This window comes from Channa argus, chromosome 9, assembly GCF_033026475.1.
Source record: "Channa argus isolate prfri chromosome 9, Channa argus male v1.0, whole genome shotgun sequence".
NCBI classification, from domain to species: Eukaryota; Metazoa; Chordata; class Actinopteri; order Anabantiformes; family Channidae; genus Channa; species Channa argus.
This window is the reverse complement of record NC_090205.1, coordinates 14351984-14368132: the sequence shown is the minus strand read 5'-3', so window position 1 is coordinate 14368132 and position 16149 is coordinate 14351984. Positions and strand designations below refer to the sequence as shown.

Here is a 16149-nt window from a genome sequence, read left to right as displayed (position 1 = left end):
TAGATAACTAGCATTCAATGGAGACATACTCCTGTAAAAACCCCAAAAAACAGATTCAGATATTTTATATTTTGCTTTTGAATCAGTTGATCTTACTCTACTATAGTCATGAGTTATTGTATTACTAAATGGATATACACTCACTGGCCACTTTTTTTGCATTAGGTACATCTGTACACTCTAATGCAATCCAATTAAAGAGGTGGTTTACGGTGGCCCAAACCTTAAAACCACCTCTTCTTACAGTATAACGCACTCCAGTACAACTTCACTAACCACCTCGACCTTGATAATAAACAGTAGAATTATAACCTGACAGTTTAAACTGAGAAATAAAAAATTGGAAACAGAATTCATGGCAGGGTTGCTGTATTAGATTGCATTATTATGTACACATGAACATTCTAAAGTGGCCAGTGAGTGTGTACAATACAACAACCAGCAAGAAGAGTGATATTTTCTGGAGACATTGTATGTTTACGAATTAACTTAAAATATTCAGAATGACAAAAATTCTAAATCATGTAAGTTGTATGAGAAAGAATTGCAGTTCATCAAATACTAGATATGTTTTATTTTTCCTTAATCATTTGACAACTTCCAGTGAATCCAAGAGCACTGCCCTGAATTATCAAACATATATACTGGGCTATAAACTGTTCGCAGAGTCACAAAATGAAATGTACATTTTAAATGATTGCTATCCAGTGTGAAACTTTAACACATCAAAGCACCAAACTTCAGTCCCTCTATTACATAATACTGCTCTTTCAGGTTATAAAAATAGTTTAATAGAATATATGCCTATTTGTGCTAAGAAATGACTCCTGGCGATCACACTGATTTATTGCCATACAGCACACAAAAAGGAGGGGGAAATAACTGGTGTAATTGCAACACAACATTGCAGCCTTGTTAAGTACCATTAAATAACAGAAAACTACAAAGTGCAACAGATAAAAAGATAGAGTCATATCAGACCAGGTAAAAAGGTGCAAATTGTATGTGTGAGTTTGGGGTGAAGGGCTAACATGGCACATTTCAAACAGAAAATTTAATAACAAGCCAAGTAAAACAAAAAATTAAACAATGAAAATATGAATGGAAATTATCTTGTACCTGTTGTTAATTTGGTAAGCCAATTTCTACACAAGCTTCTCTCTTTCAACTGTGCATTCAATGACAATTAACAAGTTACACACACACACAAAAAAAAGTTAAAGAGATTGAAGAAATGTTTAAATTTTAGTTTTAAAAGCTGAATAAATGGTTGCATTTTTAGGGGGAAACAATATATAATTGCTTACTTACTATAGTTTGATAAGAGGATCAAGGTTCAGATGAGGTGAATATTAAGCCAAAGCTGTGGGCAGTTAGGTCAGCTTAGCATTAAGACTGGAGTCCTGTATAATATCATTGTCATTCCTTCAATGATAATATTAGGCATTATTAATATTGTGTATTAGATTACACAGGTATACCTAATAAAGTGGTGACTAACTGTATATATGGTCTAATTCCATCCTAGAAGATATATAAATGCATTTCCCTAAAATGTCAATTTCCCTTGTGCAATGTAACAGGTGGCAAAAATAATACATTTCTCTCTCTTCTGAGACCTAAAATGTGTCAATCTGTTCACGTACACATTATTCTGTCAAGAACTGAAATGCTTTTGATATTTTTTATTTATCTTTTAGAGTACTACTGGGGGATGAGAAATCACAACAAAAACATTTGATCTAAAAATTTAAAGCTGATACTGTATTATTCATCCCATTCACCAAAAATACTCTAAGGCTGTTTAAACTCAGTTCGGGATTCAACATTCTGTCCTGCAGAAGTATGCTACAACGTATACTTCTCAGGCCATCCAATAGGCTTTATGTTTAGACTATCATGCACATTCCTTTTCAACTACAGTTAAAAGTAGTAGCAGTGCCGCTGGCATCTGAATGCCTCCTGGCTTTATGTTAATATGTAAATCTGAGAGCAGTGTCATCTACTGTGTGAGACGTCCACATGGATTAACTGTACAACTGAAAAACATCTCACCAGTAAAAGTACGGCCAGGCGAATCTTACACTGCATGATCAGTTCCAGATCTAAGCTGAGAGACTTGAGGTGGACCTTTCTGTCCCAGATAGTATGGTGTATACCTGCAAAACACTGTAAGTCTCATGCTACTGTTTTATGGCTACTTTGTTTATAGTAAAAGGCATTTATACTTGAAGTGCAATAAAAGCTGTAGGTACACTGAGGAGATAGGTAGTACCACTGCAGCTCCTAGGAAGACTAACAGAGTCTGCTGATTCATAACTTAGATGATGGCACTGCCCTGTTAATGGAATGAATGGATGAAACCTCAGTTTATCTGACCAACCAAACACACACGGCAAAAAGGAGGGTTAGGCAAAACCCCACAATTCAACACAGCAAGAGGCATTGTGGAATCAGGGCTGGAAAGAGCGTCCAGTGCTTAAAACTGGTTGAGGCTTGAATGATCCAGCCTTTTTTTTGTTTGTTTGTTTTTTTAACATTCTCCGTTATTATTACAGCCGCAGCATGGTTGTGTGAAATTAAAAAGGAAAAAAGAGCATTAACAAACATATGATAAATCAATAGTGAAACATGATAGAGGGCAGCCATTTTCATTCACTAGATGAGCATTTAAAAAGTTTTACAACTCAAAAAGACAAATACTGATATACAAAAGAACAAGTACAAAGGCAAGGCAATATCAATTATGGCCATTTTAGTCTCTCAAAATATTTACCTCACAACCATTATCTACAGTTTGCATTTGGCCATTGGTACACAGTGGTTCCATTACAAACGCGCCATTATTTTTACGAATCTGTAGAAATCAGGTTATTTACAAGTCTGTACACCCACCCTAGAGAGCTCTTTCCATCTCCCAGAAGACCAAATCCACTTAAAGCAGGATACCTGAGTTTTCAGTTGAATGTTCCAACTCACTTGCCACTCTTCAGAACATATCGCACAGCCAAACACAGATGCACACAACTAATAAAGCAAGGAACTTTCTGCAAAAGGATGCGTAGGAGCAGTGTAAACCTTTGTGAAAAATCCACAAAAATCACCAGAACTAAAAACTCAAGAGTCTTGCAGAAATGATGCAGCTAACACCACCCTTAAAATAAAACTGTTGTGAAGGAGGTATTGAGAAAAGACATCTTACAGCAGGTGGCAGTCATGGTGCCAGCAGACTGGCTGACCACTGACTTTCTTGAATGGGACCCTCTGGTGGTGTGCTACAATATTAACAGAAATTTAAGTAGGCCAGGATTTGCTTCAGGCAAACTAATGATGGAGGCCTTCCTGGGAGACTTCATCCCAGCTGTGGAGGTCAGAGGAAAAGATCTGACTGCTACCACCAGGGTGGAAATTAGACCAGAGTTCGACGTGGCTCCTCTCACTGAGCGGCGGCTGCCTGTGGCACAGAAAACCTGACAGACAGAGCAAAATGTTAATATTTACTTGTTGCGCAGGTCTCAGGTTAAACGAAGACTAACTCAACTTTATTTTTATAGTGCCAATTCACATCAAAGTAATCTCAGGCCACTTTACATAATGAAGTCAGGCTATACATATGTATGTAGAGAGAACACAATGAATACCCCTTGGGGGCATTTACAGATCCTTGTTATTGGTGAGGATTGGTGATTTTACACAGTTCACAATTAACCACTTTCTCAGTTATTTTATGAAAATGAGCAACACAGGAATTGCTTCATTAAACCAGGTACAGGTAGGCTGTTAGTCTCCTCATCCATGGCCTTAATTAAAAGTCTTATTTGACAAAAAGCGAGCTGGTGTGCAGCAATTTTAGTCTTTGCTGTGCTGAGTTTGGCCTGTCTACCGAGATCTGCATTCACTGCGCAGGAGCGTATACAGCTAAAGCAAAATCCACCGGACTAATGGTCTATTTTTAAACTACTGAATGAATTGTAAAATGTGCCTTCAAATGGGATCATTCAACGCGGTCTCAATCAAACAATATAATGACCAGCGCTCAAACGTTTTCTTAACTGTACTTGGTATTGCCTACCTCTCTATCTCGGTGAAATACATGCAGAAAGGGGGAGATATAAAACAGAGCTATGCGGGTTCTTGGTGTTACTGTACTGACACCTGTGGCAGAGCGGGTCCTTGCCGATTCACACATTCATATGACGGACTGACCGAAGCGATTTCTTTTGTTCTCCTCGCCTTCTGAAGGAAGCAGCTACATGCGCTAGTGCACAGTGGGGTTACGCGCGACCATCCACCGTGTTTACTTGGATTAAATCAGGTGCAAATAACAAAATATTCCCACAAGAGAACCACATACATTAACTCTTATATTTTGTCCTTTCTGTGGCTGTTTTTTCAGTGCATCCTGACCTTATTTCCAGCCCTCTTGGCATTTTATCAGTAGTTGTATCAGTGTTTTATTCTTCAAGATCAAACAGCTGTCAGTTAGGCTGTTACTGTCGATGTCACTATGCAATGTTACAATAAGAGTAGTTTAGAATTAAAATTTTAAAAAAGCTATAACAGCTTCAACACATAATTTATGTCTATTACCATTAATTGGTTAATAGTAATCGGTCAGCTTCTTGACCAATGCAAAACTCAAAGTATCACTCAAGTCTGTATTGTTCATCTTCAGGGAACCATGAATGTCTGGACAAAAAACCTCAGTCTATTACTATTGTGCCTGGACCAAAGTTATAGACATATCGCAACACCTACTGGTCAGACAGTATTTTTTTTAATCAGTTAATAATCCTCAGCTGTACTTTGTGTTTAGCCCCAATTAATAAATGTTAGCATGCTAAGCTTAAACGTTACATCCTCATAAAGCCAATAGCATGACACACAGTGGAAAGGAAAAGAAAAACTTCGTTACCTCTGAAGTCTCTGCATTAGTTCAGCCACCAGTGAGTCACATATGCCTGGGTGTGTTTCTTCTGCCAAGAAAATGGCCTCCCGCAACTCCTCTGCAACCTCTGGCTTGCCATTACTTGTCTCACCCTTTTCTTTCAACTGCAATAACAACAGCTTTTAGAAAACATTATAATGTAATGACTCGCCTAAAAACTGCCCATGACTAAAATAAGACAAATCTAATTCTGACCAGCAAAGAGCATCAATGAGTACTTTTTAAGTTAACTTAGCAATGCCATTACCTCAGAAAACAATGGAGAAAAGATTGATGATAAGCTTTGTGACAAAGGCCTCTTTGGATTCTCCTGTGCCTGGAGAAAAAGGATGCTTTACGGTAAGAAAAGGAAATCTGGGAAAACCTTTTCACACTCAAAACATGGCATTGCAACTCATTTCTGCCACTACAATGGTATATTGTGTCACCTGTTTTCTTTCGAGCTCAGCAGGCTGTGCTGCTCCATTCTGAAACTTTTTCAGGTCCTTCTCCCTGATGGTGTTAAAAATCCAGTCATCACTTCCAGCATCGTCCCCACCAGATGCCTGCCCACCTCGTTCCCTGCAGTGAAATGGGATTTTAGGAACATCAGTAAACATTGTTGACAAAATAATTTTCTGCTCACGGTGTTGCAGATAACTTACTCGTCAGATTCATCAGAGCTGGATGCGTCCCGAGACTGCTCTGATTTCCACTTTTTATATCTGTCAATCAGCTCTGTCAGATAGGATGTCTTTTTGGCATGCCTTACAATAAATTTATGTTTTAGCAGCTCTTTGGCAGTTGGCCTCTAAAAAAATAAAAATAAATAATAATCATCAAACAGTGAACATTAAAATCAAACTTTCCAATATTTATGTACACTGTACTTTGCTACTGATTTTTTAATGAAAGACTTTCAAACTTACAAAACTAGGCTCCTTATTTAAACAAGCTTCAACAAATTCTTTAAGTGGTTTACTGTAGTTTCCTTCCAGTGTTGGTGGATTGTTCTTTGGGATGAGAAATAAAACCTTCATAGGATGAAGGTCAGAGTGGGGTGGTTCTCCTTTAGCCAGTTCTATTGCTGTTATTCCTAAAGACCAGATATCTGCCTGTAAACCAAAACATATGAGGGGCAAAACATTATTTTTGTCAACAAAACACACTGCTGTGGTTTGGTTGCTGTGTCATTTCACACAGCATCTCATTACAGTGATGCTAACATAGCAGGTCAATGTTTTTTTTCAAAAGATGGCCTTTGGTCAATAATTTCCAGCTTTTAATTTAGGAAAAGCAAGGATTTTTCATTATTTTAGAAAAATGTATAGAAAATTCTGCTTAGGATCATATTGTAATTATATTTCACCATTCTCTAGTGTAAATGTATAAATGGCTTTTTTGAAAGTTGTATGCATTGTAGACTTGCAATGGGATAATTGCGACCTTTGAATCATAGGCAGATTGTTTTATGACTTCTGGTGCCATCCAGAAAGGTGTCCCAACAAACGTGTTCCTCTTTATCTGTGTGTCAGTTAGCTGTCCTGCCACTCCGAAGTCAGCCAGCTTTACATCACCTTGTTCTGACATCAACACATTGGCAGCTGAAGCAAAAGAGATAAAAATATGAGATGCATCATTCAGAGCTATTCAGTGCTTAATTCACCATTTAGCATAAAAAATGCTTATGATGCTATGTTTCAACCACTTTCAAAACCCAACTTATACCAACTTTTACCTTGTTTCTGAAACCTTATGATGTGTTTGGATTTGGTTACAGATCCACTGAAGAGAAGTTTAATTGCATCCCTAATGTTCAAAGATCCTCTTTGTCATGAAATTTCCTTTCCATTTTAGAGAACATTTCCTCAATAGCTGGAAACAATGCTGACAATGCAAACCTAACCTAAAACCTGACTTTAGACTGTTTAACAAAAACATGACTAAAAATTATTAAGCCTGTAAAAACAAAGTGAATGCATTTAAGGTTTAACCTTTGATATCTCTGTGGATTTTCTTTTCAGAGTGTAGATACTCGAGGCCCTTCAGGATCTCTCTGACAATTGTGGCAATCTGTGTTTCATCCAGTGCACCTGGTTCCAACTTTGAGGAGTAGATAACATAGAAGACATGAGTGACTTTAGACTTTCAAATGCTGATACTACAATTCGGTGCAAAAGTTTGTATCCCCTTATTCTAAAGTGTCAAAAAGCAAACAAAGAATTTTCATCAACAAAATATTTAGTGGACTTATAGCTAGTACCATTGTTATTTTCTTTACATTTAAAAAATAATAGGACACAAACTTTTGCCCCTGGATGTACAATGTATGTTCAGGTTACACAACCACCATGATTGTCTGAAAATCCAATTCTGTATATAGTTGGTAGTAGGATTATCTTCAAACTGGTCACTTACCAAATCAAGAGCTGATCCTCCACCCAAATATTCCATGATAATCCATAATTTTGTACCCTGACAACAAACAACAACATATCAATCAATATAGTTGCAGCAGTGACAGAAGAGAGTAGTAACAGATTTTACATTTAAGTTACAAACTTGTAAAAAATAAAGCAAACTCAGCTTCAATGAGTCACCAATTGATATTAATATGAGGTCAGTTGTTAAGGGCTCAAAGCGGCACAATATTTTTTAATCAAAGGTAACCTTGGCCTAAAACAATTTTTCGTGAGATAGCAAATAGTTATAATATACACGAAGCAACAGTGGAGTGTGTGCATAGAAAATAGCTGAAATTGCACTGATGGATCCAGTAGCCATGATAATGTACTATGCATTTAATCTTTAAGAGAAACAGACTCATGTTGCATGATATGATACAAGGAGTCAAGTTTACAATTGATCTGTCTATTAAATGACACAGAAAGAAGTATATGTTTTAAATCCATCTACACTCCCACAATTAATAAATCAATATTCTATTCATCACATTTTTACATGTACAACAAAAAAGCTTAAGCTACAAACCATAATATAACCATAACGCCAGGTCTGTCGATGGGGTCATAAGTGACTTAACCTGCCTGCCTGCCAGCCATCACTCACTCACTTTTTAGGTGATGCGCACTTCTCATCATACTCACATATCTGCTTACTTGAATATTTCTTTTGCAGAGAAGTATACAAAAACAGTATAATACTAAGAATACAATACAGTGCCTTGAATCCAAAGGGACATCTATACTTATTTGTTTCTTAACAGTTCAAGTGAATATCAATGAACATTTTGATCATTGATCATTATGATGAGTAGAATGACCAGCAGAACTAGAACTTTCCACCTGGCACATTGAAAACTACAATTGAAGTTTTAATCGCTGCCTATTAAGTTTTTCACTTTTACAAAAATTCTCAAAACTCCTGCATCAGTTATTCAATAATTTATTCATCATAGAAATTCATGAATAAATTAGTACTTCCGAATAAGCAAATGCACTTTTCTGATCCCAGAGAAAATCTTATAAAGAAAAACATTTGCCCACAAACTAGAAGTTAGTCTGACACATACTTTTTGTGTGCGAATAATAGCCACATATGTAGCAAACGTAAGGAAAGCAGTTCCCGAATACTAAAAATGTTCTAATGAGGGAATAATGTTAAATTCTACAGAATATTATGAAACCTTACATGCAAGGGCATAGTTTTGCATATAGATGATACGGACATTTCCATACCAATATTTTGGAAAACTGAAATGTCCCTACAAATATGTGAGCATAGTATTCATTCGCATGGTCTTTGGTGTGAAGCGGCCGAGCTCTTTGGAGGTACAGGGCAGGGCAATGGTCGCATAATCAGAGCACTGACCTAGCACACAAATACAGATTTGCTTCTGTTGTTTTCTTTCCAATGGGACATGGAGGGGTTTAACATAAGGCTAGGTAAACACAGGGATGCTACAGGTCTATTGGCATAGCCTTTGTTTCAACTATAGACTCCTGCTGTACAAACAACTTTAGCCTTGTATACCCTGCAGTTAACCTTTTTGAGACAGGTGTAATGGCTGAAAAGCAGTATTGTACTTTGAAGAAGCTAAGGACACATTTAAATTTAAAAAGAAGGTTTGAATTAATTAGATTAGATAGAAATTAGAAAATACAAAAAAGTCAAACAAGTTCCCACATTGATATATCTTCTCCCCCAGATTGAGGGGATGTCACTGTTTTTATCACAACCAATGTTAAGACCAATTCTAAACCCTAGTTTAAATGTACCATGAAGGTTTTTATGAGGAGCCCTCCCATGTAGCTAGGTTCAATGAGCGCATCCTTCTCCTCATTTCATCCACAACAGACACTAAACGCAGTCATATACACTGTAACAGGGTTGTAAACAGAGTAGGCAGTTGTTTATGCTCTAAACTCTAGCATACTAAATCCAAAACAGGACGTGGCTACAAAACTTTAATTTAGCTTTAGGGACATTTTAAGGAGTTTTGCAGTGCTATAAGTCTGTTTGGTTACTTTCCTATGCATTGAAAGGGCTATGAGTTCTACATTGTTCACCCAATATGATGCTAAAGCCCCCAAATTTAATTATTATGTTAAAAGAACCACATCAAAATAATTTTAATGGCACAATAACTTGTAATAAGGGGGATGCTTTCTCTGTCAATGAGATAGCTTGGAGTCCCATCCCGGACACCTCATGCGAAACAAGCATAGCGCTTTATGGCACAGAGTAACTTGGTATTCTCGCAATAAATCCCCCATGCAATACATCTATAGCCACAGTTGATGGAAATTTCTGTAAGAAGATGGCTGAAGTAGGACAGAGCACAGACAGATAGTGACATTGGATTGGATTGTAGTCATTGGCCAGAGTTAAAAGATAGTAAAGGATACAACCTTGCATTCTTGCTGGACCAGTAAGTGACTACATATTAGCTAGTTGTTGTGTTTTGTCTTCTTGAACTTGCTTGATGTGTAGTTGCGTAAGTGAAGTTTTAGCTTTTGATCATCCACATATGTCGACAGAGGTTTAGCCAGTCTACCAAACTTGCTTAATTACAAACTAACATAATACTGGAAATACGTTTTCTTGCGCGGATTGTTGTATAACATTAGCTGTGTTGTTTAGCTTGCTACCCAAAGTTCACTTTTTGTCAAGGTAATTCAAGTTTTGTAGGCCAATAAAGTTGGAAAGCTGTTGCCTCTTCGTTTGAGGATCATGCAGCGCAAGAAAGTTTCCTGAGCATGGATATTTACTTCAACATACAATTTTATTCAAAATGCTGCTAAATTTTGTCTGATGTTAGAACACACATTACATCTGACACTATTGTTACAGAAACCTGAAACGTCACTTTTGCACTGCTATTAGTGTTACTTTTTGATGCAGCAAGAACAAAATATGCAGAATCATTAAAGCCAATCACAACTCTGCAATGCTAGGGGGAGAGAAATTACATCTTAAACCGATTTCTGCTCATTAGAGCTTTAAAGCCAGGAAAGGGCGGCAGTGGCTCAGTTGGTAGAATGGCCACCTACTGACCATATGGTCAGAGGTTCATGCCCTCCTCTTCCTGACTGCATGTCGAAGTATCCCTGACAACGAACCCTCTACAGCCCATCCCCATATGTGCCAATCCCAAGCCCCGTAGAAATTGGGGAGGGTTGGGTCAGGAAAGGCATCCTGCATAAAAACTGTGCCAAATCAACATGCGGACAAATAATCCAATGTGGTGACAGTGAAAAAAAGACAAGAAAAAGCTTTAAAGTCAGGGCATTGAGCTTATTGTTATAATTTTTTTTCCACATCCAATTTGCTGAACTACACAAAAAAAGGAACTGAACACATGTCACTGTCTGAATACAGACAGCACTGATGAAGCCCAGAAGGCTTTTAACTACTGCACTCTTAGCCCATTTCTTGTAGCTCTACAGCAATTTGTGCCATATTACAATGGCAATACTGGTTTCATTGTCTGCATGCATTATTTATTGACCTATATTGTACAAACTTGCTTGCAGGAACACTCTACTGACATATGCCTTATGTTAAGCATGGAATGTTATAACTAACTTATTATTACCAAATAATATTTTTCCTCTGGTTTAAGCTTACCTTGAGATAGGATCCAAAATATTTTGTGATAAAGGGACTGTCACACTGGCTGAGAACTGTGATTTCCTGTTGAATATCTTCAATTTCATCTTCCGCTTCCTCCAGATCAATATTTTTAATGGCCACAACTTTCTTAGTCCGATTGTCAATGCCTTTAAATACTTCACCAAAAGAGCCTTTTCCTATTCTCTCCAGCTTGGTAAAAAGCTCCTCTGGATCAGCTTTGAAGTTCTGTAAAACAGAGAGATGGACAGAGATAAAAAGAAAAACATTTTATTTCTTCTGTGTAAACATAAGTATAAAAAAAAAAGTATAAAACAACAATAAATCAGCTTAGCAATTAGTAAACTAATATGACAAATTAATAATAGATTATCAAAATATTTGCTAATGTAATTTTTACATAAAAATTCCAAACATTCTGTGGTTTCAGCTTCTCAAATACAAGGGCATTCTTTTTTGTTAAATGAGGACATTTAATATCGTTATGCTTTTAAAACTTAAGACATCACTATGGGCCCTAAGCAATTGTAAATACAATTTTTTACATTTATTTACATATAGAAATCCTGAAAATAATCAGCACATTGACTGATTATGAGAATATTTTTAAGGCGCTGGAGAAAAGGAAATGCAGTATGTACATATTAGAGAGATAGGGGGTAGCTCCTGCTGTCAACCTTCATAATAGCATGCAAACTATGAGTCTACAAACTACAGAGTCTCTCTTTAACAGACAATAGTCTGCCTAAAAGCTTTTTTTAATGGTTTCCATTAGTTTGTCTGCAGAGAGAAGGGTGTCTGGGGTTAACTGCTGTGGGAGGAAAGCTTGCACAAGATTAGCACAAACTCTCTTCATTCCAGCAGGAATGAAATGAAAATGTCATTGTGGACATTATGATAAACATCAGGGAAAAACAAAACAACAAAACCCCCTGGATGATAGCCAATGGTCATTGTGAGATAAATTAAAGAAGAAAACCTGACCAGGTTTAGTAAAGCAACTACAGAGCAATTATATTAAGTCCTAACATTTTTGACGATCGGCTTAGAACATCCCTACTGTGTTCAATACAGCTCAGCTGCTTAGCTATGTTATCTGTTCTCTACAGTATCTCTCAAGGAATCAAAACGTGGTTTACAAGAATAAATTGCCATTCCCCATAAACCAAAACCTACTTTTAAATCAAATTATAAAAACATTGCGCAGAATTCAAAACATTACGTTTAAATATTTTTTTTTAAATAAACTGAAGAGATTTTTATTTTATCCTTGTGTGTCAACAAACAGCCCTTTGTTCTATACAAGCCTGGCCATAAAGAATTTTCAATCAATTTCTGTGTTTTTGAGTAACATGTAAATCATAAGACACGGTAAAACATACATTACTGAGGCTTAATGACCTCCATTACAAAGGATAAACATAAACTGAAGTACTACATCCTGGTTTATTGACTGATGTAAATGGCTTATTTCCCCATGGAGAACCAAGGAGAGAGTAATGGTCCTGAAGTTGACCAGTTAAATTTTCCTATTTGCATGGCAATCATTAACCTAAACTGCCCAACTAGCATTTTCACTGCCACAATTGAGTGACAGACTTAAGCACAAAATAAAATGATAAGAAGTAGTTATTTCATTTAAACATTTATATTAAATTTTGTCTAAGGAATTACGATGAAGATTTTTTTTTTGTCCTTTTGGCTTATCCCGTGAGTTCAATGTCATTGTCCGCATGTTGATTTGGCACATTTTTTACAGCGGATGCCCTTCCTGACGCAACCCTCCCCAATTTCTACCTTGGACCAGCAATGCACAGCTGGGGAGGGGAAAGGGCTGTTAGGGGTTCAGTGTCTTGAAGGGACACTTCGACATATAGATAGGGCCGGGGATCCGGGGAACCACTCACCCTGTGGTCCGTGGACAACTGCCTTTACCAACTGCGCTACAGCCGCCCCAAGATATTTCATTTTAATTAAACAAATTGAAGCAACTGAGCAAAAAGCCTAATTTACCAGGTAGGAGGATTCTCTACACTTTGCATACAGTATATTGCTTTAGAGTTCCCCTCAGAGAGTAGTTTCTGGTAAAAGTTCTAATGTGTGGTGGTCAAACCTATATAGAAGGGGAGATGAGCAACTGGCAAATAGGGAGCTGTTGGGACTTTAAAACAAAAAGAAAGAGCAGCACAGAATAAAGCAGATGAGAAACAACAACCAAAACACCATCATAAAACTGGTGTGGCCAGTCATCCAGGTGAAAATTATCAAGTCGAGGCTGACCTTCGTAAAAAAAGAAAAAAAGAAAAAAAAAAGAAAGAAAAAAAAACACAATAGGAAAACAACAGGGGCAATGTGACCACAGACTACACATGATAGGGATGTACTTGCCATATCCATAGTCAGCAGGTTTACTAAAGCTGCCTGACTGCAGCTCTAAATACATGTGTTTGATGCTCTCCCATCTGCACCACACAACTTGTGTTACACACCATGCACCACACCCTCAAGATTTAAGGTTCACTGCCAGCCGTCCAACTGCTGACCTCTCTGCATGGTAAGCCATGGCCTCAGATGTGAATGCCGTTTTTAATATAAATGTGCATTCGTCTGTACCTACCTCAATAAATAAAACAAATTTCACAATTCAAGAACAAAAAAAGCTGTATTATGTGCAATCTATGTAGCAACCATGAAACACTTGGTATGTCATGTAAAATATATTTTCAAGCTAATATTAAATAGTTTGCCCATAAAATGCAATTACAGTGCAATGACAATATTTTACCTAATGACCAAATTCTGACGTGAAAGATAAGAATCAATCAGTTCCATCCCAAAATGACACAAGCTTCTGTCTCACTAAATTCCGACTTTTAATTCAATAAACAAAATATAGATTGATAACTGCCAAACTAAAAAGATGTAGTAAGAGGAGTGTTGTTACATTGCAAATGCCAAACAGGTTTCTCGATGAGTTCATTTCAATTTTAAATAAATTGTAACTTATCAAGCCAAATGACAAGTGTTACGTTTTCTACTTCTTAAGTATAAGAAGTTGCTACTTTACATGTTTTACATTTAACTGAATAATTTTAGTTTTTTGTACTGCAACGATACACAAACAGCAACTGCGATATGTAAACTTCTGCTCTAGGAAATTGTAATGTATATTTAAAAACCCAGAATGGTTGCAATGCATGGCCGAATGCAAAAATGTTTATGACAGCCAACTCAAAATATAGACATACGCTGTGACAATTAATTCCATGATATGAACTTTAGTTTTTGAACAAAAGGACAAAGTACAGGAAAGCCTCTTAACCTACAAATCACATTAAACACGACCATTTTCGACATACGAAAAAGTGCATTTTTTTATCAGAAAACAACGTAGAGATGTCCATGCTGCGTTCCCATAGATACGGTTATTAACATGCAGCCAACTAAACTTCCTAACTGAAGGTAAGAGAAAAATGAAGTAAAATTTCGGGTGAACAAACTTAACGTGGCATTAAAAGTTAGCTAGTAATACAATTTTAGTGTATTTACCTGGATCCCCTGCAGTCCACTCTGAATAGGAGAGTGAGCCATGGCGTCAGATCAGCAAAGATGACGCCTTTCCTCGTCTTTTTTAGCTTTCCTTGTCAGAGTGGAGAGTCAACTAGTTTCCTCGCAGCCCGCTGCTATGGATGACCCGGTTTGTATAGAAAACTACTAATGTCTCAAACTGAAATGTCGCTTCATTTAATAATAAACACACTTGTCGTCTTGCACGTCGAGCCGTCTGCCTTGTCTACACTCGTCTTCCGCAGTTAGCTAACGTTAGCTAGGCTAGACACTTCAGCAGCTAGTTAGCAAACAGTTAGCTAAATAATTAGATTTCCCGATACGGTCTCTCAGCAGCTAGTCGGCAGTTTCCCGATAATGGACAAGAGTTCACATCTAAAATAGTCGCTCAAGGTAAATAAATGCAAACTGTTGTGTAGTTGTATCGTTTGTTATTCTGTTCTCTCTTCACTTTTCTCTGTCTCCCGGCGCCATCTTGTTTAATGTCATTGTCATTTTCTGAAGGGCCAATCGGAGGAGTTCCCATGTCATCATTCGTAACCAAAACACGTCACCAGAGGAAGGACGCTTACACAGGATCCACACGTGTTTGGCCAGCGGTTTTAACATTAAATCTAACCCCACTCCTGGCAATAAGGTTTCCGTAACAACGCTTCTCCTTTGTATTCTTACTAGTCAGAATGGTAATTAAAGGTATACACAGTCATATTTTTACTTGTAGAAAATGTATTTCAAGATATCTGAAGCTTTGTTTTCTCTACATTAAAGATATTCAAAACTATATGATCCGAGTATCTACAGTTGTATTATGTCTGGTCATAATCCAAATTCTAGATATCTGAAAATAAATTTTCACTAGTCATGACAGGAATTGTAGATATCTGTATTGAGAGTTTTACTAGTCACTAAGTATTTTTAGATATTATGGATATCCATATCCATGTTTTTTGTCATTTTGGATCTGTTATTAAAAAATGTGACTAATAAAAACTGTAGATAGATAGATAAAATAGAAGTTTTGTCCCAGTAAAAAATATTAATTACATCGTGGGTATTTAAAATTAAAAGCCTAATACACATGGATGGTAAAAGTGACATAATTTGTCCAAGGAGCAATGAACTCGTGGATATCTGAAATGGCAATTGTAGATAGGAAGAATGTCCTTTTTTTTTATTTCTGAAATCTTTTTGCTAATTGAAAGAATTAAACTCCAATTGTCTATGATATATATATAGCCAGCCTTGCAATTAAATGGTAAAATGGCTATTTATAAGTTTTAAAGAGTTTTAGTTATCTCAATAGTAGTTTTGACTAGTGAAATCGAATTTGTACATTTAAAATCCAATTTCTACTAGTAAGAATGTGATTGGGGATGTCTTTATTTACCATTCTGACCAGTGTCATTCTAGCTACTACAGTTTGGACAAGGAGAAATGTTATAGAGTATGAATGTCTCAACATTAATCATTGAAACGAGTGTGTTTCAAGTTAATGTTGAACCCACTTGTTACAGTACTAATGCAATAATGAGATAGCATTTTTGTGCCACATTTTAAGGGAA

General features: G+C 36.8%; 1 protein-coding gene across 2 annotated transcripts; it reads right to left on the bottom strand.

Moving 5' to 3' along the window:
• Positions 1-554: 554 nt before the first annotated feature.
• Positions 555-15074, bottom strand: stk24a (serine/threonine kinase 24a (STE20 homolog, yeast)). Of its 2 annotated transcripts, XM_067514744.1 has the most exons (11): positions 14570-15073; positions 11018-11248; positions 7346-7402; positions 6922-7030; positions 6374-6531; positions 5857-6042; positions 5593-5738; positions 5377-5509; positions 5196-5264; positions 4916-5052; positions 555-3470 (listed from the first exon to the last, which is right to left on the bottom strand). In XM_067514744.1, exons 1-11 carry the CDS (start codon positions 14609-14611, stop codon positions 3437-3439), a joined length of 1302 nt encoding a protein of 433 aa, XP_067370845.1. In that variant the 5' UTR covers positions 14612-15073; the 3' UTR covers positions 555-3436. The 2 variants fall into 2 exon arrangements, with proteins under 2 accessions (XP_067370845.1, XP_067370846.1); XM_067514745.1 differs by lacking the exon at positions 555-3470 and having other exon boundaries at positions 4912-5052; positions 14570-15074.
• Between the last annotated feature and the right edge of the window lie 1075 nt (positions 15075-16149).